At 48.0% G+C, this 22,941-nt stretch overlaps 1 protein-coding gene across 1 annotated transcript in view; it reads right to left on the reverse strand.

The window, feature by feature from the left end:
• Positions 1 to 7,946: 7,946 nt before the first annotated feature.
• LOC134611435 (solute carrier family 46 member 2-like) overlaps positions 7,947 to 22,941 on the reverse strand; it is a 42,279-nt gene continuing 27,284 nt past the window's right edge. Inside the window, exons 4-5 of the mRNA XM_063455319.1 lie at positions 21,286 to 21,442; positions 7,947 to 8,159 (exon numbers count right to left, since the gene is read on the reverse strand). Coding sequence (XP_063311389.1) covers positions 8,072 to 8,159; positions 21,286 to 21,442 — 245 coding nt within the window. The 3' untranslated portion in view covers positions 7,947 to 8,071. The remainder of the gene's footprint in view (positions 8,160 to 21,285; positions 21,443 to 22,941) is intronic.

Genomic DNA, 22,941 nt, shown 5'->3' on the forward strand with positions numbered 1-22,941 from the left:
TATCAAGTCATGATTTGCATGATAGATGCACTGTAATTTATGTTTTGAATTTCCAGTTATCTTAGATGACACCTTTTTTTGTTATACTAGCTCATTTGCTTTCCTGTCCACATTTATTATTTGTTGTATCCATGCATGTTAATCAGAAACTGAAACATAATTTAGTTTAGGGATTTGAAAAGGAAACTCCAAAGTCTGTAGAGTCTAAACCAGTGGTAGTCAACCTTTTTCTACCTACCGCCCACTAATGCATCTTTTTGGTTGAAAAAATTTCCTTACCGCCCACCAGTTTTCGCGCAAATGCAGAATATTTTTAAGAAAGGAGGGTGTTTTTAAAAAAAAAAAATGTACGTACATTTATCTTTTTATTTCTACTTAATGCAGGTTTATAAGGTTTTTAACTTTATAACGTTTAATGAGAAAACAATAAAGTAAATTGAAATTACCTTTACTAGTGATTAATGAGATCCTTGAGGTTGATGCTGCGAGACTAAATATTTGATATCTGGTTCGATTTTCGTAAGGAACAAACAAAGGTCTCTTTCAGTGATATTCAGACGACTTCTCTGTTTGCGCATAATATGATTTCTCATTTGTGCGTCAGCTCATCTCCTCTCCCTCCTCAATTCCCCTCCCCACCTTTTTTCCCCCTTTTTTTTATTTTTTAACCGTCCTTATAGCAATGCCCAGTAGGAAGGCTGGGCTAAGTAGCCCACTTACTATAGTCCACTATAACAGACAGGCACACATACAGACACACACACAAAGACAGACACACACACACAAAGACACACACACACGACACACATACAAAGACACAGACAGGCACACATACACACGACATATACAAACAGACAGGCACACATACAGACATGCGCACACACACATAAGACATACATAGACACACACACATGCAGACACAGATACATACAAAGACAAGACACACATGCAGACACACATACATACAAAGACAAGACACACAGACAGACAGACAGAGACACACACACACACACATATATATATACAGACACACATACATACACAGACAGGCACACATACACACAAGACACATACATACAGACAGGCACACATACAAACAGACATGCACACACACATGCAGACATACATACAATGACACATACATACAAAGACAAGACACATACATACAGACAGACACACACACATATATACACAGACAGACAGACACACACACAAGACATACCTACAAAGACACACACACACACACAAACAAACACACACATTATATTTAAGTCACCCTCCTGTTTCCTACCTTTAAGGTGCAGGAGGGTGACTTTCCCTGGGGTCCAGTGGTGGCTCAGGTGGATGGGAGTCAGAGTTCCCACTCTGACTCCCTGGTGTTCCTCCCGCGCGGCTCTCAGTTTTAGCTGGGAGGAGTGACCGGGGAATCACTTCCTCCCAGCTCTGATGTCATCACAGGGGGCCCGGTCGCGCTGTTAAAGCGCCCAGCGCTGACCGGGCCCCCTTACAATCCGCATCCATCGGGTGGCCCTGACAGCATGGGCCACCCGATGGACACTTTGGAAGGCAGCCCCAGCGGTTTACCGGGCGGGCCGGAGCCGCAAATGGTCACGGCGGTACCCAGTCGCACGGGTACCGCCGGCTCGCACCCGCCCGCCCGATCAACCTGGAAATCCCTACCGCCCACCTGGAATCCTGAAACGCCCACTAGTGGGCGGTAGGGACCAGGTTGACGAACCATGGTCTAAACAAACAGGGCATATGCAACAACTGTTGCCAAAAGTCACACATATTTACAGGTAACTTATTTAGATTTCCCCATTTTATTAGAGAAAATAAATGTTACATATGTATTACATGTTACATAGCAATACAAGCATCCCACACCATATTCCACACTATTTAGAGTTAAACCATTCACAGATGCTTTAACTTTGAAGTCTTCAAAGCAGCCCTATTTAGCTCTGCCCTTCCACAGCTCTCTGATTCTTGAAACAAGATGTTTTGGACTGTTGCGGACAGGGACGCCGCTAATTGAAGTAGCTTCCCATTTGCAAAAGAAGCTTGAGAAAAGTGAAATAAACGTATGGAATTAATAGTAAAATTGATAACTAAAACCTATGGGTTAATCCAGCCTCTAGTGGCTGTCTCATTGACAGCCGCTAGAGGCGCTTCCGCGCTTCTCACTGTGATTTTCACAGTGAGAAGACGCCAGCGTCCATAGGAAAGCATTGAGACTGCTTTCCTATGGACTGGCTGAATGCGCGCGCAGCTCTTGCCGCGAATGCGCATTCAGACGATGACGGAAGAAGAGGGAGGAGAGTCCCAGTGCTGAGGGAGCCCGGCGCGGGAAAAAAGGTAAGGGATTAACCCCTTCCTCCCCCTTCAGCGCCACGGGAGTGGGACCCTGAGGGTGGGGGCACCTTCAGGGCAATAAAGTGCGAGGAAAACGAGTATGTTTTCCTGGCACTATAGTGGTCCTTTAATAGAGTGTAAATTCAGAGACCACACTCCTTGCTCAGCAATTCAATCAGATTTATTATCAATGGCTTTCAAACAATACATATGCAATTGATATAAGCAAGTATATGTTGTTATTAAAACAAGTCTGTTAATCAGCCCCCCCCCCCCCCCCATTACAAAAATGTGTAAATTACTATTTTTCTCACACCACTTTTATGCATGGGGATCTCCTGATTGGCTTAGAACATCAGCTGACTTTATCCTCGGTGCCCTTGTCAAAGTTTTCCGGTTTCAAGAATCAAAGAGCAGCGGAAGGGCAGGCCCAGAGCTAAAAGGTGCTGTAATAAAAACTTTGGAGTTAAATTGTTCGTGAATGGTTTTAACACCTATAGGTAAGCCGGAACCAAGTACCTCATGGTACCATAACAACTTAATTCCAAGTAAGTTGTGTTGGTGCCTGGAGTTCCCTTTAAGGTTTACTGGCTACTAGAATGTAATTTACAAGTATCTGTTCCAGGTATCATTGGGTGTACTCAAAGGTATTTTGGATCTTATTTAGTTAAAATGCTTAAAGCGTCTATTGAACTTTAATCTTGTAACTCTCTTTGCTTATTCTAATAAAATAAAGATGTGTTTTTTAAATGCTTAAAAACAGCCGTTACTTCCGAGTGTTTTTTAGTATGATCTTTAAGAAATACTCAAACTGACTGTGTTGGAAGTTCATTAAAATTCTAACAAAATCTAAAGATGATATAAGGCAAAATAGGATTACTTTGTGCTCGGGGAAAAAATTGGTTAGAATACATCTCCAAAGGGGTTTCAACACTATGCATAATGATGCTACCGGGAGGGGACACACAGGTACCAAAGTTCATGGCTAGATGGGAAAGAGAGACTGGGGTGACTCTTCCAGGAATGGACCAACATCTACACCTTGACTCATACATACTCCATCAGTTCTAAGTACCAGGAAATGAGCAATAACATATATAACATATATATAACATAAATAATAAACTGATACAGAACAGTATGGTATTTGGCAGACTCACTGGGGTCCACCTTGATCTCTGATAGCTTTGGTCTCCAGTGTGGTGTGATGGGTAACACACTGCTTGTCCTGAGATAGGTTGCCGACAGTGTTGTCGCGCAACTCTGGTTCGGGCATGAACGGGGTCTTCAGCCATCGGTACGGACTAATTCTGTGAGCTCTCAGTACCGGTTGTGCTGCTCAGCACTGTGGGTCCCAGGTGTGCATCCAACTTTGCCCAGAAGGATTTGAATGGTTGGTCTACGTGCTGCAGGACCTCACATTGTCCTCCATTAATATTGATTAATAACTTGTGTCACACATATATTTAACAAAGGGTTTTTTTGGGGGGGGGGGGGGGCAGGGGGAGGTCAACCCATGTTGCATTTGCAGTTGTTTGATATTCATGAGAGCAGAGTATGTTTGTGTATTTTTTTAAACAAAAGTTCAAAAGGTTAAACAATAGGGTTTGACAACGTAAAAATAAAATTATTTGATTTTAATTGGATTTCTGATAACTTCCTTCTCTTTTGTCAAGTATTAACTAGGGCTTTAGAATTTCCAAGTACCTTATCCAAACACAATAAAGCCTCAATGTAAAGGACCACATAGTTTCAGGAATACGAACATGTATTCCGAATGCTATAGTGTCCCTGACCCTAGTGGTGTTAGATCACCCCTCCCAATTCTGCATATAGAGGGTTTTTAACTTACCTTTTTTCCAGTAGAGGTACCTTTTTTCCAATAGAGGTACCTAATGCGCATGCACGGCACACATCATGAACACATTTATGCTTGCCCATGGGAAAGCACTGAATCAATGCTTTCCTATGGGGACTACTGCATTAACAGAGTTGTAAGCTCGCTGCCTGCATTGAACATTGCATAATTTATCTGCAAACATTCTCATAGACTTTAATGGTGACCTCTGTAGCTAAATCATTTGGAACGTTTTTCTAAGAGTACTGAATCATTCAGAAAGCTTATTAGATCAAGGTCTAAGTTAGGAATAAACCACGCATTCAGATTCTAGTTACAAAACTGATCAACACTCCTCTTCGTGCTTTGTTTTCTTGACTACTTTAGGCAGAGGAATTCCAATAAAGTTTAAAACCTAATTATTGTGGTTTGGGTTTTAAGTTGTCAAATTACCTCATGACATATACACGTACACTGAAGAGACTGTGGGAAGGTCTCGGGGGAAAAGAAAACATCTTGTTTTAGGGAAGGAGATATGTTAAGTGTTCAAAACTTACACAACATTTACACTTACAACACTGTTGTAGTTATTGTTTATCACAAACTTTAACCTCACTCTATGTTACTTATCATGCCATGTTATATCATGCCATGTTATATACTAAATTTAAACCTGTTTTAGAAGGTGTTTCCCTTTTAAACTATGACAATTAGATATTATGAGCCGGCGCTGATATTTATACATATTTACTCAACCCATTAAATGTCACTTCATGACAAACATGTTATGAAATTGTTATGTTCCCAATTCAGTCACCTGAGCGAACTCAACTATGATTCATTAGTAAGAAAATAGAATAAGGAAGGTTCAAATATTATGAAATTAGCGTATGATACGAGGTCATCTTTGCAACATTTGCATATTGCTCAAACAACAAAACTCAGTGTTTAGGTGATATAACCCTCAACCTAAAACTCCTGAGTAAGAGTACAGCGCTACAAAATAAAGAGACACTTACCCTTCAATGCAATATGAAGGGACGATGTTAACATGGAAGTAAGAAGACATATATTGAGTAATATAGTTGTCTTATGTTTAAGTTAATCTGGTGAAATTCCAACTCACATTTATGAGAGCCTTTTGAGATATAGGCTCTTAAACAAACAGGTGTTCGTGCACTTTTCAGGTGGCAACCAGACCTTATTCTCAAACTTCAGAGTGGTACTTAAGTGATGATATATGGAACCAAGGAAATAAGAAATACGACAAGATCACAGTGCAGTATGTCGGTGTTAATATATATGGCACATTTATGCTTCTCCAAATCCATGATTTCAATACCTGCGTGTTTGTTAGAGTGCCTTTAGAGTGTTTTACAGCAGCTGACTATTAATATATTCTTAAGCACCTGGCAATCACACTTTTAGTTTGTAATATATATTTCCATATTGCTCACTAGGCAGTCCTTAGTATTAATATATAATGTTGGCGAGCCTAGGATAATTAATACCTGAGCAAGGTTTTTCTATGTTCACACCCTCGAAAACATATAGAAAACATAATTTAGGTATTTTAGCTATCAATAGCAATAAAGAACATATATAATTATGAAATGTATATATGCACAATCACTGATTAGTCATTTCAAAAATATATTGCTAACATTACATATACGTACTATGTTGTTTAGATTGAGGTTTCTGTTTACACTAAAAAAGTTAACTTTTCGAGGATACTGTTCCTCTTTCAAGCACTCCCCATAAGAGTAACCCGGGGGGACCTGACAGGCATACAAAGAGCAATAGATGCCTTCATCTGGCACAACAAACGCCCAAGAATAGCACGCACCCTCATGTACAGACCGAAACCCAGGGGGGGACTGGGACTACCCAACATATACGCCTATTATCTAGCCGCACAGCTGACACAGGTGATACAGTGGCACACACCTCCAGGCAAGAGGCGATGGGTAGATCTGGAGTCATTGATGACAGGTCAGGATCTCCCCCAATTTTTCATATGGGCACCCAGAACACAAAGAGCCATATTACGAACAGCGAATCCAGCCATACTCAACTCCATACAGATATGGGACCAAACCAAAATGAAGTACGCCCTCAGCCCCCAATCATCCCCCATGACACCAGTTCTTCGGAACAGGGCTTTCCCCCCCGGAATGCAGGCAAGAGACTATAAGGGGATAGAGGCCACGGGGCTCCAAAGATACGTCCACCTATACGTGAACCAAAACGTAGTCACTTACGAACACCTAACCACCAAAGCCACCTTACACACGAGAGATTACTTTAGGTACATACAGATCCGAGACTTCGCACAAAAACCAGAAATACGAAAGGCGGCCCTGACACCACTGACCTTCTTTGAAAAACTATGTTACAACGAGACAACACAAACCAAACTTATCACACTACTATACGACCACCTAAACGGGACTCCGGACAGGGAGGGCGTACTACGATACACCGACCAATGGGAAGCCGACCTGGGGGAGGTACTAGAGGGAACGGAGTGGCAAGATATATGGGAAGCATGCAGCAAAACCACAATATGTGTAACACTCCAAGAACAATCTTATAAAACATTATTTTGTTGGTACATGACCCCAGTGAAACAGAAACACATGAGATTGAGCCCCACAGACGATTGCTGGCACGGGTGCGGGGGTCGAGGCACGTATATACACATGTGGTGGGGATGCCCGAAGGTCACAGAATACTGGCGCAACATTGTAGAACTCAGCTCCCAAATCCTACAAAAGCGAATGGGTTTAGACCCATGGGCGTGCTTACTCTCAAGACCCACAGAGGGCCTCACCAGACACGAACAAAGACTCCTTAACATGCTCTATTTAGCGGCCCGAAGGTCCCTAGCGCAACAGTGGTCATGTCCAGACCTCCCACAGATATCCCTGGTTAAGACGAAAATGAGGGACAATTATATAATGGATAAATTGACCTCCCAAGTACGAAGCACAATGACTAAGTTCCAAAAAGTCTGGGCCCTGTGGGAGCAGTATGATACTTAGAACGATGACTCGGGGCGCAGGGCAGCATCCACGCGATCCGAAACAGGCGGAATTGAGTCACACCACACACCAAATACCACACCAACACTCGGACAGGTGGTAGCGGCACCACTACCGGACGAGTGAAGGGAGAAAACCCGGAACATAAAAGAGCAACTCGAGGGGACTGGCAACCCCCATCCTTAATTCACCCGGACACCATACCAAACTGATAATTACACACAGGTACTTGTCTCTAACTCTCTACTTTTCCTTTCTATCTATCTACTAAAGGCAAGCACTCTAGACCTGCAAGTGGGCAGGAGGGGAAGGCGGATTACAACATGCTAACATTCCGCGGAATACAGAGGGGAGCGGGTGCGCAGTCGCACGGCCCAAGAGGCGGGGGACTGACACTCTACTCCCTAAGCCTAACTCTCCACATCAATGCTATTGTATATAGTTAATATAGCTTGCCACCAAATTAGAAAATCTCAGACGAAGACACCAACAAAACATATGATGTATATAACATGCCTAAACTAACAACTGTCATCTGCATTCTGTAAACCATTATATGACACTGCGCTGTCACTTGCATAAATGTAACCACTTACAATGTTTACCATCTGCTTCGTCAAACCAAAAATAAAGAATTTAAAAAAAAAAAAAAAAAAAGTTAACTTTTCTTTTCAAAAATATCAGTATACAAAAAGTCATACATTCTGAGTATGTGCAAACAATACCACACAAGTTAAAAATCCAAAAATGTAAAAAAAACCTGTAAAAATCGATTCAACCTTACATTATATGTTATTCTGATTTAGTGTCTGTGCCAGTAGAAACAATACAGTTAATTTATAGTACTCCCGTACGCTGTTTCTCCATTCAAGCAGCTTCTGGAATGTAGCATCCGCGATTTTTGCAAGCAGGCTGTAATACTGAGGACAAGAGATGAACAGAATAACAGTACTGGGGAATAAATTCATCATTAATTCACTCCTGCTAAAATCATTACTATTGCGATTGTTGAATCCTGGTTTGGATTATGACGCAGGGACTTTGTGCCTAGAAAATTAATATCAAGACTCACTGGATGTGGACTGTCAGGAGGAGACCTCCATATCTAGGTCCTCCTAATTCAGCAGGAAATAAAATGATCCTTACTCCAGTTTGTGACACACTAGACACTTTGGAATGATATGTGAACCCTTTGGAATTATATGTATTTCTGCACAAATTGGTCATAAAATGTGATCTGATCATCATCTAAGTCACAACAATAGACAGTCACAGTCTGCTTGACCCCGTAAGGACCAAACTTCTGGAATAAAAGTGAATCATGACATGTCACACATGTCATGTGTCCTTAAGGCAGGGCTTCCCAAACTTTTATGGCCCGAGACCCACTTTTCAAAATGGTAATTTTTCGAGACCCACTTGCTTTTTTAAAAAAGTGAACACCATGACAATCCGCTTTAGAGGCATACAATTGGCACACAATAGCAATCCGCTTTAGATGTACACCATGGCAATTGCTTTTAGAGGCATAAATCTGGCACACCATAGCAAACAGCTTAAGAGGCATACAATTGGCACACTATAGCAATCCGCTTTAGAGGCATACAGTTGGCATACCATGGCAATCAGCTTTACAGGCATACAATTGGAACATTATGGCAGCTTTAGATGCATAAAATAGGCATACCGTGGCAATCAGCTTTAGATGCATAAAATTGGTTCATTATGGCAATCAGTTTTAGAGGCATACAGTTGGGCATACCATGGCAATCAGCTTTAGAGGCTTACAATTGGCACACCATGGCAATCAGCTTTACAGGCATACAATTGGAACATTATGGCAGCTTTAGATGCATAAATTGGTACATTATGGCAATCAGTTTTACATGTATAAACTTGGCACATCATGGCAACTTTAGGTGCATAAAATTGGCACACCAGTGCAATCAGTTTTAGAGGCTTACAAATGGCACACTATGGCATCCAGGTTTAGAGGCATACAATTGGAACATCAGGGCAGCTTTAAATACATAAACTTGGCACACCATGGCAATCAGCTTTAGATGCATAAACTTGGCATATCATGGCAATCACTTTTAGATGCATAAACTTGGCACATCATGGCAATCACTTTTAGATGCATAAACTTGGCACATCATGGCAATCAGCTTCAGAGGTATACAATTGGCAAACAGTCAGATGCATTAAATTGGCACTCCCTGGCAATCAGCTTTAAAAGCATACAATCGGCACACCATGGCAATCAGCTTTAGATGCATACAATTGGCATATCATGGCAGTTTTAGAGGCATAATTTGGCATATCATGGCAGTTTTAGATGCATAATGTTGATATATCATGGAGTTTTAGAGGCAGAAACTTTGCATTTCATGGCAATCAGTTTTAGAGGCATACAACTGCTTACTCACAGACTCAGTCAGAATCAGACGTTGTGTCCTGCTCATCCAGGCCCCTCACATTTATTATCCCAGTGGTGGAACTAATGTAGAGAGAGCCCTGGTGCAAGTATGCTTTCTGGGGCCCCCTCTAGTGCAAGTGTGGCCAAAAGGTAGATCTCCATCTGTCGGAGAACTTCAACAATGCTATGCCTGCTGGGAATCTACCATTTGCCCATCGTTGCAGGGTTATATTTGTGAGCAGTGTTTGAGCGTTTAAATGTAAGCATGTTTGTGTATTAAAGGACCACTATAGTGCCAGGAAAACAAACTCGCTTTCTTGGCACTAAAGTGCCCCGAGGTTGCCCCCACCCTCAGGGTCCCATTCCCGCCAGGCTGAAGGGAGAGAAAGGGGGTTAAAAACTCACCTTTCTCCAGCGCCGGGCTCCCTCGGCGCTGAGGACTCTCCTCCTTTAGCCATCATCGGCTGAATGCGCATGCGCGGCAAGAGCCGTGCGCGCATATAGCCAGTCCATAGGAAAGCATTCTCAATGCTTTCCTATGGACTCTGGCGTCTTCTCACTGTGAAAATCACAGTAAGAAGTGCTGAAGCGCCTCTAGCAGCTGTCAATGAGTCAGCCACTAGAGGCTGGATTAACCCATTTGTAAACATAGCAATTTATCTGAAACTGCTATGTTTACAGCAGGTAGGGTTAATCCCAGATGGACCTGGCACCCAGACCACTTCATTAAGCTGAAGTGGTCCTTTAAGTATGTGTGTGCATGTATGGGAGTGTTTGTATGTACTGTTGCCATTGGAATGTAGTGGTGTACTTGTTTGTAATGTTTGAGTCTGAACGCAGGGGTGTTTGAATGTAGTGCTGGACTTTAAATGCAGGTGTGCTTTTTGTGTGTAGTGTCGGTGTTTGAATGAAGGGGTGTTTGTATATCCTTTTAGTGTTTTAATACATGGGTGTGTTTGTATGTAATGTTTGCGTTTGATTGCAGTGCATGTGTAGTGGATGCAGTGTGTGTATATTGTGTATATAAAATATACATATACACAATGTGTGTTTGGATGTAAGCATGTTTTTTGCATGGAGTATGTGTGCAGTGTATACACATACAGAGACACACAAATACACACATACAGAGACACACACATACACATACTGACACAGCGATACACACACAATGACACTTATTTTCCTACACACAGATACACATACACTCATGTAAACAGATACACACTGACACAAATACACACACACTGACACAAAAGGAGACTCAGATACACATGCACGCAGAGACAGGTGAGGGTGACCGTGTGGTAGGGAGTGTGTGTGCAGGTAACAGTGTAGAGGGGCAGGGTGAAAAAGGGTTACAGTGGGCGGCGGGCAGGGGGAGAAAGTGTTACAGTGGGTGGGCAGGGGAGAGAAAGGGCTACAGTGTAGGGGGCAGGGGGAGAAAGGGCTACAGTGTAGGGGGCAGGGGGAGAAAGGGCTACAGTGGGGGCAGAGGGAGAGAGGGCTACAGTGGGGGGGCAGGGGGAGAGAGGGCTACAGTGGGGGGGCAGGGGGAGAGAGGGCTACAGTGGGGGGGGCAGGGGAGAGAAGGCTACAGTGGGGGGGCAGGAAGAAAATGGGTTACAGTGGGGGAGCAGGGAGAGCAGGGGTTACAGTGGGGAGAGGGGGGCAGGGAGTGAAGGGGTTACAGTGTGGGGAGGGGGCAGGGAGTGAAGGGGTTACAGTGTGGGGAGGGGGCAGGTAGTGAAGGGGTTACAGTGTGGGGAGGGGGGCAGGGAGTGAAGGGGTTACAGTGTGGGGAGGGGGCAGGGAGTGAAGGGGTTACAGTGTGGGGAGGAGGGCAGGGAGTGAAGGGGTTACAGTGTGGGGAGGGGGGCAGGGAGTGAAGGGGTTACAGTGTGGGGAGGGGGCAGGGAGTGAAGGGGTTACAGGGTGGGGAGGGGAGGGGGAGGGGGCAGGGAGTGAAGGGGTTACAGGGTGGGGAGGGGGAGGGGGCAGGGAGTGAAGGAGTTACAGGGTGGGGAGGGGGAGGGGGCAGGGAGTAAAGGGGTTACAGGGTGGGGAGGGGGCAGGGAGTGAAGGGGTTACAGGGTGGGGAGGGGGGCAGGGAGTGAAGGGGTTACAGGGTGGGGAGGGGGGCAGGGAGTGAAGGGGTTACAGGGTGGGGAGGGGGCAGGGAGTGAAGGGGTTACAGGGTGGGGAGGGGGGCAGGGAGTGAAGGGGTTACAGGGTGGGGAGGGGGGCAGGGAGTGAAGGGGTTACAGGGTGGGGAGGGGGGCAGGGAGTGAAGGGGTTACAGGGTGGGGAGGGGGCAGGGAGTGAAGAGGTTACAGGGTGGGGAGGGGGGCAGGGAGTGAAGGGGTTACAGGGTGGGGAGGGGGGCAGGGAGTGAAGGGGTTACAGGGTGGGTAGGGGGCAGGGAGTGATGGGGTTACAGGGTGGGGAGGGGGGCAGGGAGTGAAGGGGTTACAGGGTAGGGAGGGGGGCAGGGAGTGAAGGGGTTACAGGGTGGGGAGGGGGGCAGGGAATGAAGGGGTTACAGGGTGGGGAGGGGGCAGGGAGTGAAGAGGTTACAGGGTGGGGAGGGGGCAGGGAGTGATGGGGTTACAGGGTGGGGAGGGGGGCAGGGAGTGAAGGGGTTACAGGGTGGGGAGGGGGCAGGAAGTGAAGGGGTTACAGGGTGGGGAGGGGGCAGGGAGTGATGGGGTTACAGGGTGGGGAGGGGGGCAGGGAGTGAAGGGGTTACAGGGTGGGGAGGGGGGCAGGGAGTGAAGGGGTTACAGGTTGGGGAGGGGGGCAGGGAGTGAAGGGGTTACAGGGTGGGGAGGGGGCAGGGAGTGATGGGGTTACAGGGTGGGGAGGGGGGCAGGGAGTGAAGGGGTTACAGGGTGGGGAGGGGGGCAGGGAGTGAAGGGGTTACAGGTTGGGGAGGGGGGCAGGGAGTGAAGGGGTTACAGGGTGGGGAGGGGGCAGGGAGTGATGGGGTTACAGGGTGGGGAGGGGGGCAGGGAGTGAAGGGGTTACAGGGTGGGGAGGGGGCAGGGAGTGAAGGGGTTACACTTACAGTTTGGGGGGGGGGGGGGTAGGGAGAAAATTATTGACATTAGGGGGCAGGATCTGGGGGCTGTGTCCTACCTTCCTTGATTTCCCTGGTGGTCCAGTGGGGTAACTCTCCGGTCTGAGCTCTGCCGGGTGCAGAGCTGCAGACAGTGTAATAAAAGTCTCGCGAGCTCCCTGAGTGTTGCCATGGTAACGCTCTGGGAGCTCGCGAGACTTCTATCACACGGTCTGCAGCTCTGCACCCGGCGGAGCTGCAGACCGGAGCTGCTGGGCAGACTGATTGGAGGGAGCCCGGCGGCATACAGGGCAAGCCGCCGGGCTCCTTCCTGGTGTCAGTCTGCCTGACTGCCCGGCGGCCCTGGATGTGTGGGTCAGCGCGACCCACTGGGAATCGCCCTGCGACCCACCAGTGGGTCGCGACCCACACTTTGGGAACCGCTGCCTTAAGGGGTTAAACTAATAACACACAAAGAATGAAATGTTGCCATGTTTTTATTGAACACACCATGTAAACATTCACAGTGCAGGTGGAAAAAGTATGTGAACCCTTGAATTTAATAACTGGTTGAACTACATTTCCTGTAGTTGCAGATCAGACGTGCACAACAGTCAGGAGTCATTCTTGACCATTACTCTTTACAGAACTGTTTCAGTTCAGCAATATTCTTGGGATGTCTGGTGTGAATCGCTTTTTTGAGGTCATGCCACAGCATCTCAATCGGGTTGAGGTCAGGACTCTGACTGGGCCACTTCAGAAGGCGTAATTTTCTTCTGTTTAAGCCATTTTTAAAAAAAAAAACATTTTTAAATTCTTTATTTTTGTTGTGCAATGACAAAATGACAGACAAGCTCGTGGTGCCCCAAGAGCAATCCTTGAGCGAATATTCACTTGTAACAATAGGAGCATTGGGTTAAACTGCACAATTTTTATAATATGATAAGTTTAGCGTAACCATTACGTTTAATAATACTGCGCTTTAGGTTTGGCTAGACTTTCATTGGTTCTCGCTAACTTTGCGACCTAGTATATCTCATTGGGGTATTGAGACTGATAGAGGACACATTGCTCTAAGCTGTACTTTACCGCCCCTACTCTTGTTAAGGCATTGCTAGGTTACATACTGCATCATGCGTGATTGTAAATAGTAGGCTATAAGCTTCATGCAATTAAGTGACATCTAGAATTTAGTGCTAACAGGTATGAACAGTAGGAGAAACATGCTAAACTAGAACTGGTGAGGCAAACAACTAGGAAATGCCACTGGGCAATAGAAAACGTGCTTCAGCATACATTCCTTTAAAGTCCCATATGTGGTGCAAACATTGTGCTGGGTAGGTGGCAACATAGCAGACATGTCTTGCGGGCCCGTCAGCCTATGCCTTGTGTCAGGTAAGTCCCGTCTCCGCTATCTCCAGCCTCCTCAATGGGGTTCCTCTCCCCTGCTCTCGTGCAGTAAGGCACGCGCTGCCACACTTGGGCAGGCTCTCCCTTGACAGTGTCTCGAATTTGCCCACCGCAGGTCACGTACCTGCAACAGCATGGTCGGTAGGCTGCTAGAGCAGGTGAGCTGTGTCGGGATACAACGTGTTCGGGTGTAGGTCTGCTACCTGAATTACGTCTCGGCTGGGTAGTGCCACAGTGGTTCAGAACCGGGAGTCCTCTCCCGCCCCGGAGCTGTGCGAGAGCTGGTGCTAGTCGGCCGTGAGCCTGGGAGCCATCGTGGCCCAGGCTTAGCCCCTTCGGGGTGGTGCGGGGAGTCTTGCCAGGTCGCTTGGGTGGTCGCTTGGGTGGTCGCTGATTTGTACTCCGCCAGTGTGTTCGGCACTTCTGGGGCGCGCCCCGTACTGCTCTCAGCCCGGGAGGGCCACGGGTGTGTGATGTCGTAGCGTGGGTCTTAGAGTGGCCCTGAGGCGGACCCCCATTCCTCTGCATACCTGCGACTCCAGCCCATATGGTAGGGTGTCGGCGAGGTTCTTCAGGCTGCAAACACGCCTGCATCTTGGCCCAGAAGCGTTCGAAGATCGCAGTAATGGGGTCTCTTGCTTGGTTCCCGGCAGTGGCGGCTCTAGACTTTATGAGGCCTTAGGCGAAACTCAAACCAGAGGCCCCCACTAAAACTCATAGTAAAAAAACATATAGGGGTTGTAGTGTGTGTATAATGATCTGTTGTTCTATTGAACGACAGGCTTGCAACACTGGATACAGAGATTTACTCTCTGTATTCACTGTTGGGGTGAGTGTGGCACGGTTGAAGGAGAAAGTGTACCAGGGTGAGGGCAAGTGAGAGTGACAGGATGAGGGAGGGTTATGTGACAGGGTGAGTGTGGCATGTCTAGGCAGGATGAGTGACAGGATAGGAGAAGTTAATGTGATAGGGTGAGTGTGGAAGAGCGAGAGCCGGTAATTGAGGTATGGATGGAGGGGGTGAGAGCAACAAGATTAGGAAAGGTTAATGTGAGCGAGGCTGGGTGAAGGGGGCATGACAGCATGTGGGGGGTGACAGTGTGGGGGGTGGCTGTATGTGTGTGGAATTGTGATGGTGGGTAGGTGAGAGTGTGGGAGGCAGTGTTGAAAAGGGTGACAGTGTGTGCAGGGGCAGTGTGTGGGAGGAGCGACTGTATGTATGGTGACAGTGTTGGGGCTGACAATATGGGGTGCAAGTGTGTGAAAGGGTAACAGGGTGAAGGAGCAGTGTAGAGGAATGTGACAGTTTAGGGGGCAGGGTGTGAGTGGGTGACAGTAAGGAGGAAGATGACAGTGTGGGGTGGCAGGTTGGAGGATGGTGACAGTGTGTGACAGTGTGGGGGGACAGAGTGTGTGACAGTGTGGGAGGGCAAGGTGTGTGGGACACAGTGTAGAGAGGCCAGGGTGTGCAACAGCATGAAGGGGCAGTGTGTACGACAGTGTAGGGGGGGAAGGGTGTGTGACCGTGTGGGTTGCAAAGTGTGTGGAAGACAGTGTGGGGGAGCAGGGTGTGTGACCGTGTGGGTGTCAGTGTGTGTGACAGTGGGGGGCATTTTGTGTGAGAGACAGTGTGTATGACAGTGTGGGGTGCAGAGTGTGTGAGAGTGATTGAGTCAGTGGAGGAGGCAGAATGTGTGGGAGACAGTGTGGGGGGCAAGGTGTGTGGGGGTCATTGTGGGGGGCAGGGTATGTGGTGGTCAATGTGGGGGACAGTTTCTGTGGTGGTCAGTGTGGGGGCAGTATATGTGGGGGGCAGTGTATGTGGTTGTCAGTGTGTTCGTCAGTGTGGGGGCAGTGTATGTGGTGGTCAGTGTGGGGGGCAGTGTATGTGGGGGCCATCGGTGTGGGGGCAGTGTAAGTGGTGGTCAGTGTATGTGGGGCGGCAGGGCATGTGGTGGTCAGTGTGGGGGAAGTGTATGTGGGGGCAGGCAATGTGGATGGCAGGGCAACGTGGGTGCAGTGTATGTGGTGGGCAGGGCAGGGCAGTGTGGGGGGCAGGGTATATGACTGGCAGGGCAGTGTGGGGGTGGGAGGGCAGTGTTGGGGACAGGGCAGTGGGGGTGGGAGGGCAGTGTTGGGGTGTTGGGGGCAGGGGGGGTGGGAGGGCAGTTTTGGAGTAGTGGGGGTGGGAGGGCAGTGTTGGGGACACGGCAGTGGGGGTGGGAGGACAGTGTTGGGGCAGTGTGGGTGGGAGGGCAGTGTTGGGGCAGTGTGGGTGGGAGGGCAGTGTTGGGGCAGTGGGGGTGGGAGGGCAGTGTTGGGGCAGTGGGGGTGGGAGGGCAGTTTTGGGGCAGTGGGGGTGGGAGGGCAGTTTTGGGGCAGTGTGGGTGGGAGGACAGTGTTGGGGCAGTGGGGGTGGGAGGGCAGTGTTGGGGCAGTGTTGGGGCAGTGGGAGGGCAGTGTTGGGGACAGGGCAGTGGGGGTGGGAGGGCAGTGTTGAGGCAGTGGGGGTGGGGGGGGCAGTGTTGGGGACAGGGCAGTGGGGGTGGGAGGGCAGTTATGGGGCAGTGGTGGTGGGAGGGCAGTTTTGGGGCAGTGTGGGGGTGGGAGGGCAGTGTTGGGGATGGGGCAGTGGGGGTGGGAGGGCAGTGTTGGGGACGGGGCAGTGTTGGGGACAGGGCAGTGGGGGTGGGAGGGTGGTGTTGGGGCAAGTGGGGGTGGGAGGGCAGTTATGGGGCAGTGGTGGTGGGAGGACAGTTTTGGGGCAGTGTGGGGGTGGGAGGGCAGTGTTGGGGATGGGGCAGTGGGGGTGGGAGGGCAGTGTTGGGGACGGGGCAGTGTTGGGGACAGGGCAGTGGGGGTGGGAGGGCGGTTTGGGGGCAAGTGGGGGTGGGAGGGCAGTGTTGGGGACAGGGCAGTGGGGGTAGGAGGGCAGTTTTGGAGTAGTGGGGTTTGTAGGGCAGTGTTGGGGACATGACAGTGGGGGTGGGAGGACAGTGTTGGGGCAGTGGGGGTGGGAGGGCAGTGTTGGGGCAGTGGGGGTGGGAGGGCAGTTGTGGGGCAGTGTGGGTGGGAGGGCAGTGTTGGGAACTGGGCAGTGGGGGTGGGAGGGCAGTGGTGGTGGGAGGGCAGTTTTGGGGCAGTGGGGGTGGGAGGGCAGTGTTGGGGCAGTGGGAGTGGGAGGACAGTGTTGGGGCAGTGGGGGTGGGAGGGCAGTGTTGGGGCAGTGGGGGTGGGAGGGCAGTTTTGGGGCAGTGTGGGTGGGAGGGCAGTGTTGGGGACTGGGCAGTGGGGGTGGGAGGGCAGTGGTGGTGGGAGGGCAGTTTTGGGGCAGTGGGGGTGGGAGGGCAGTGTTGGGGCAGTGGGGGTGGGAGGACAGTGTTGGGGCAGTGGGGGTGGGATGGCAGTGTTGGGGCAGTGGGGGTGGGAGGGCAGTTTTGGGGCAGTGGGGGTGGGAGGGCCGTGTTGGGCAGTGGGGGTGGGAGGGCAGTGTGTGTGGAGGCTGTGACAAGCCTCCACAAAATTAAATAACTTATTTTTTAAATATTCCCTGGTGGTCCGGTGGCAGCAGTCCCTGGTGGTCTGGTGGGATTACTGTTCAATCTGCAGCTCCGCGAGAGCTGCAGACCTTGTTCTCGCGAGCGCCTGTCAGAGCATTGCCGTGGTAACCCGCAGCAACGCTCTGTGTGCTCGCGAGAACCACAGTAAGTGATCTGCAGCTCTGCACTCGGCGGAGCTGCAGATCAGAGGCTGGCTCTCTATGTGGGCAGACCATGTGGAGGGGCCACCCGGCGGCATACTGGGCAAGCCGCCGGGCCTCCTCTCACTGTGGGATCCTCGGTCATAGACCGAGGATCCGACAGTTCAGTCTGCCCTAAGGCGATTTAGGCGGCCGCGAGGCCCCAGCAAACGCGAGGCCTTAGGCGGCCGCCTAAATCGCCTAATTAGAGAGCCGCCTCTGGTTCCCGGTATCTGCCACACCATGGTGTTGTCTTCGTTTGTTAGACACTATTGTGACTGCTTGATCCGCCATCTTAGGTGCACTCTTCTCCCTCTCGCTTGTGTAGGTCTTTTTGCCTGTCGTCGGGTGCGGGGTTCGGGGCAACCCACCTGGCGGGGACCGGGATATCCCCCACCGGTCCATAGGGGGGGGGTGCGTGGTTTGCACTCGTGCATTGCGGGTGGCATCTGGCGGGAAGGCGGGCTGCCACTTTTCCCGGTCGAGTCGGGCGTTACTTGTGGTATCGGCATGACCGTGGCTGCTTTCTCTTGCCCATGGGCTGGTGCTTGAGTGGATCGCAGCATTTGGTCTCGGGTAATCCATTCGTTTTGGGCCTGCACTGCGGGGAGCTCATGTAGAGTGCGTCCAGTCAGTTACTCGGCTCGGCTCCGCCCCTGTTTAAGCCATTTTGTTGTTGATTCACCACCATACTTCACAGTTGGGATGAGGTTTTTTTTTTTTCTTTTTTTTTTAATTCTTTATTTTGTTGAGGCATGTGATTATAGGGATACAGAAAAAAGAGAGGGAGACGTTCAAGAGTTGTACAGGTTAGGGTCGTCATAACATATTGTCAAAGTCTCCTATGATTATCAACCTCATTTTATATATAATAAAGTTTAGACAGTACGCTAAGTCTAGGCGCTCTACAATCATGCACGCTATGGCTAATAAAAGCTTAGTTAAACATTCTGTGCGTTACAACAGGTTAATAGCAGGCGTAATGTAATGCTAGTGGGAGTTGCTAGTTCCATACCATGTTTTGTATAATGTTGTTGCTTATCTCGGAGTACTTTTATATTGTTCTACAAGAGAACTAGGTTGTGGGCAGTTAGGGCGGTTGAGGGAGCATGATATAGTAAGCATACATAAGAAGCAATGGCTCCGCCAAAAGGGGTCTCCCAGCCCATTGCCGGTGGAGTGCGAGGCGTCGGTGGGGCGATACAGGAGTGAGTCCCTGTGGGAGCTTGGGGCGACTCACCGCTGGTCGGGGTTTCAGTCGGGTCACCCGTGGTTGTTGGTCTTTGTGCTGGGACTTTGGTCGGCTCTTCCCCGCTTTCTTTGGTACTCTTGGGGCGTTCGCTTGTGCTGAAGGTTTTAGCTTGGGTGCCTGTTTCTTTGCAGTCCCGGGGTACCGTTCAGGGTGTTCTCACGCCTGGAGAGCTTGGCCCAAAAGTCTGCAAAGATGCGATCCAGCCTCACCGATAGCGGGGGCAGGTCGGGCTCCGGCTCTGAGGCCCACGTGGCGTCCGCCATGTTGCTTGTCCCTGGTACGGTGGTGCCGTGCTTCGGAGTGTGATGCCCTCGTGCTGGATTGCATGCTGGAGTTACCGGGATATCCCTCACCAGCAGGGGGGGGCAAGGTTGGCCCTTGGAGACCTCCAGTGTAGCGGGTCTCAGTCGGCGGAGGGATCGGCCGTCTCCCCCGCGCCTCCCGGGTAGGCCTCGCGTAGGCCTCAGGACCATCCATCAGCCGTGGTCGCCCAGTCGGGTCTATTCGTCGATTTGGCCTTCCTCCCGTTATAGGCCCCTAGTCCTGGGGTCTGAAGGTGAGTAGCTCGTCGTGTGTGGAGGTGTTTCAGGCTGAATTTATGCTTAAATCGGGCTATTTTGCCCGGAGCTCTTCTGGCTTGCAACCTCTCGGCTGGGCTGTCAGGCTCCGCCCCCCGGGATGAGGTTTTGATGTTGGTGTGCTGTGCCTCTTTTTCGCCACACAGTGTTGTGTGTTTCTTCCAAACAACTCAACTTTGGTTTCATCTGTCCACAGAATATTTTGCCAGTACTGCTGTGGAACATCCAGGTGCTCTTGTGCAAACTGTAAACGTGCAGCAATGTTTTGTTTGGACAGCAGTGGCTTCCTCTGTGGTATCCTCCCATGAAATCCATTCTTGTTTAGTGTTTCACGTATTGTAGATTCGCTAACAGGGATGTTAGCATTTGCCAGTGACTTTTGTAAGTCTTTAGCTGACACTCTAGGATTCTTCTTCACCTCATTGAGCAGTCTGCGCTGTGCTCTTGCAGTCATCTTTACAGGACGGCCACTCCTAGGGAGAGTAGCAGCAGTGCTTAACTTTCTCCATTTACCGTGGACTGATGATTAGCAAGGCTTTTGGAGATACTTTTATAACCCTTTCCAGCTTTATGCAAGTCAACAATTCTTAATCGTAGGTCTTCTGAGAGCTCTTTTGTGCCAGGCATCATTCACATCAGAGATATAGGTTTTAGACCACCCAGGTGCAGTATACAAAATAAATGTAGTAATTACTTCCCTTTCGTTAGGTGTATTATTAAGGGGCAATTTATGTTTTGACGTTAATCCCCTATGAGCGTATTTTCTTTTGTTTTATAGGTTTAGGTATTTCTTATATTTTCTATCATTCACATCAGGCAATGCTTCTTGTGAAAAGCAAACCCAGAACTGGTGTGTGTTTTTTATAGGGCAGGGCAGCTGTAACCAACACCTCCAATCTCATCTCATTGATTGTTGGCTGACATCTCACTCCAATTAGCTCTTGGAGATGTCATTAGTGTAGGGGTTCACATACTTTTTCCACCTGCACTGTGAATGTTTACATGGTGTGTTCAATAAAAACATGGCAACATTTCATTATTTGTGTGTTATTAGTTTAATCAGACTGTGATTGTCTATTGTTGTGACTTAGATGATGATCAGATCACATTTTATGACCAATTTGTGCAGAAATCCATATCATTCCAAAGGGTTCACATACTTTTTCTTGCAACTGTATACCTTTCAAACCATTGGTTTGTCTGAATAAACTACAAATATGTCTCCGACTGGAATGCAGATGGCTTTATTTTTCATTAGATACCTTGTGATATTTCAAAGAGGCCTAGATATTGTTTTACTATTATAACACCATGTGCTTGTTTATTTGTGTAGGACAGTCAGCTGTCTTCAACTCCCTGCTTGACATCTCACCTGTCATACATGGTTATGAGAGCATGGAAGTAAATAAGTTACATGTATATAAGAAATACAGACAGGGTTAACCCCAGGCAAGTCTTGTGGGAGACAAGGCTTGCCTAGCAGAGCACACTAATTGGTTGGCTTACAAGCACTAATGTGGACAAGTTCTCTCTCCCTGAAGCACCAATATTCTGTGTACAATATTCACACTTTATGATATATTTACTTACATGATTGGAATAATACTGACAAATCCAAGACTGCTGAACACAATGAAGCAGAATCCACTGTACCAGTCCAGCGTGGCTTGATATAATTTGTTGAATCCAGCTGAAGAACTCACTCCCACGATTTCTATTCCCAATTGAAGAACAACAAAGATTTTACCTAGAAAGATATTACAAAGACACTCAGATAGAAAGTGTACATCACAATCTGGAAATACAGGAGATGAAATTAGTTGGGCAAATAGGAAAATTACCCTATAACCCTTATATATGACTTATATGTGGGGATTTCTCATATTGGTATGAAGCAGGCTCAGCTAACAGCCTGCTTGGGGTAGATGTAAACATTCAAAGCATGAGCACCAAGGATCCCACATACACCTACATACACGCACAAACATTTTAGACAGATGTGAAAAAATGCTTTCAAGAACAGAAATGCTAATGGTATATTTTCTTATCAATTAACAAAATGCAAAGTGATTAAACACAGGAATAATCTAAGTGAAATTAATATTTGTTTCGACCCCTGTTTCCCTTAAAAACAGCATAAATTCTTCAAGATACACTTATACACAGTTTTGTAAGGAACTAAAAAAGTAGCTTGTTTCAAACATGTTGGATTTAGACTGCCCAGCTGGTTATGTCTCTTTATGTTATCCTAGATAGTCACCACAATGTTTAGATCAGGGCTCTGTGGGTGCCATGCCATCACTTCCAGGACACTCTGTCCTTTTTTATGCTAACAATAGTACTTGACTTCTTAATAAATGTAACTGTATCTGTGGGGTTGCTGTCATGCATCAGAACACATTTGGGGCTAATCATATTTTATTGCATGACGAACAAGTAGCTGCCTGTACTTCTCAGCATCGAGGAGAACATTCATTTGGAACCAACTGCATTTGTAGATATGCTTCCCCAAACATGCAAGAATCCTCCACCATTGGATAATGTTAGGAATACAGCTTTGTACTGCTAACACTATTGTGTTCCTTTTACATTTTTGAAACCAGCCTTCTCTACAGCATTTTAAAGAAAAATCTTTATTTTTCGTTGTGCATAAGAGAGAGCTTGCAATGCCACGATAGTGTTTGCAAGCACAGAATAGTCAACGTAGGTTACACATACATGGCTATGACTTTGAGCACATTTTTTTACTAAAGGACAGCATAACAAGCTAGGCAAACACGTCTAACTGTGAGACATAGAACTGGTACTGAGACATAAAAACTGTGTACGACTATTAAGATATGAGTGGTGTACTAAGTATGCTGTTAACGTTAACTAGAAGTATGTTCCACATTGTAAAATAGTAGGCTGAGTAAAAGTAGGGAACATATTAGGTGTGACATAATGGTAAATGTCCTACTGGAGGGTGACACATTGGTGTGCTGCATTGGTGACAAAAATAAAAGTAGCAATGGTTATACGAAAAATTGCTCTTTTGATCAAAAGAGGCTTCTGCAAGGTGTGAAAAGGATTGCCCTTTTGATCTATCAAAGGCCCTGTGAGACATTTTACACTTGAGCCGCATGTATGTCTAGTTTCAATGTCCCTAGAAAACAAACAAGAGTCCTGCGCATCCAGTATAGGTGTGCATACCCAGGTGCTACCACAATTTATTTGAGGAAAAAGTGAAAGCAGCAAACGTTTCGG

The sequence above is a fragment of the Pelobates fuscus genome, chromosome 5, assembly GCF_036172605.1.
Source record: "Pelobates fuscus isolate aPelFus1 chromosome 5, aPelFus1.pri, whole genome shotgun sequence".
In the NCBI taxonomy this organism is placed as follows: Eukaryota; Metazoa; Chordata; class Amphibia; order Anura; family Pelobatidae; genus Pelobates; species Pelobates fuscus.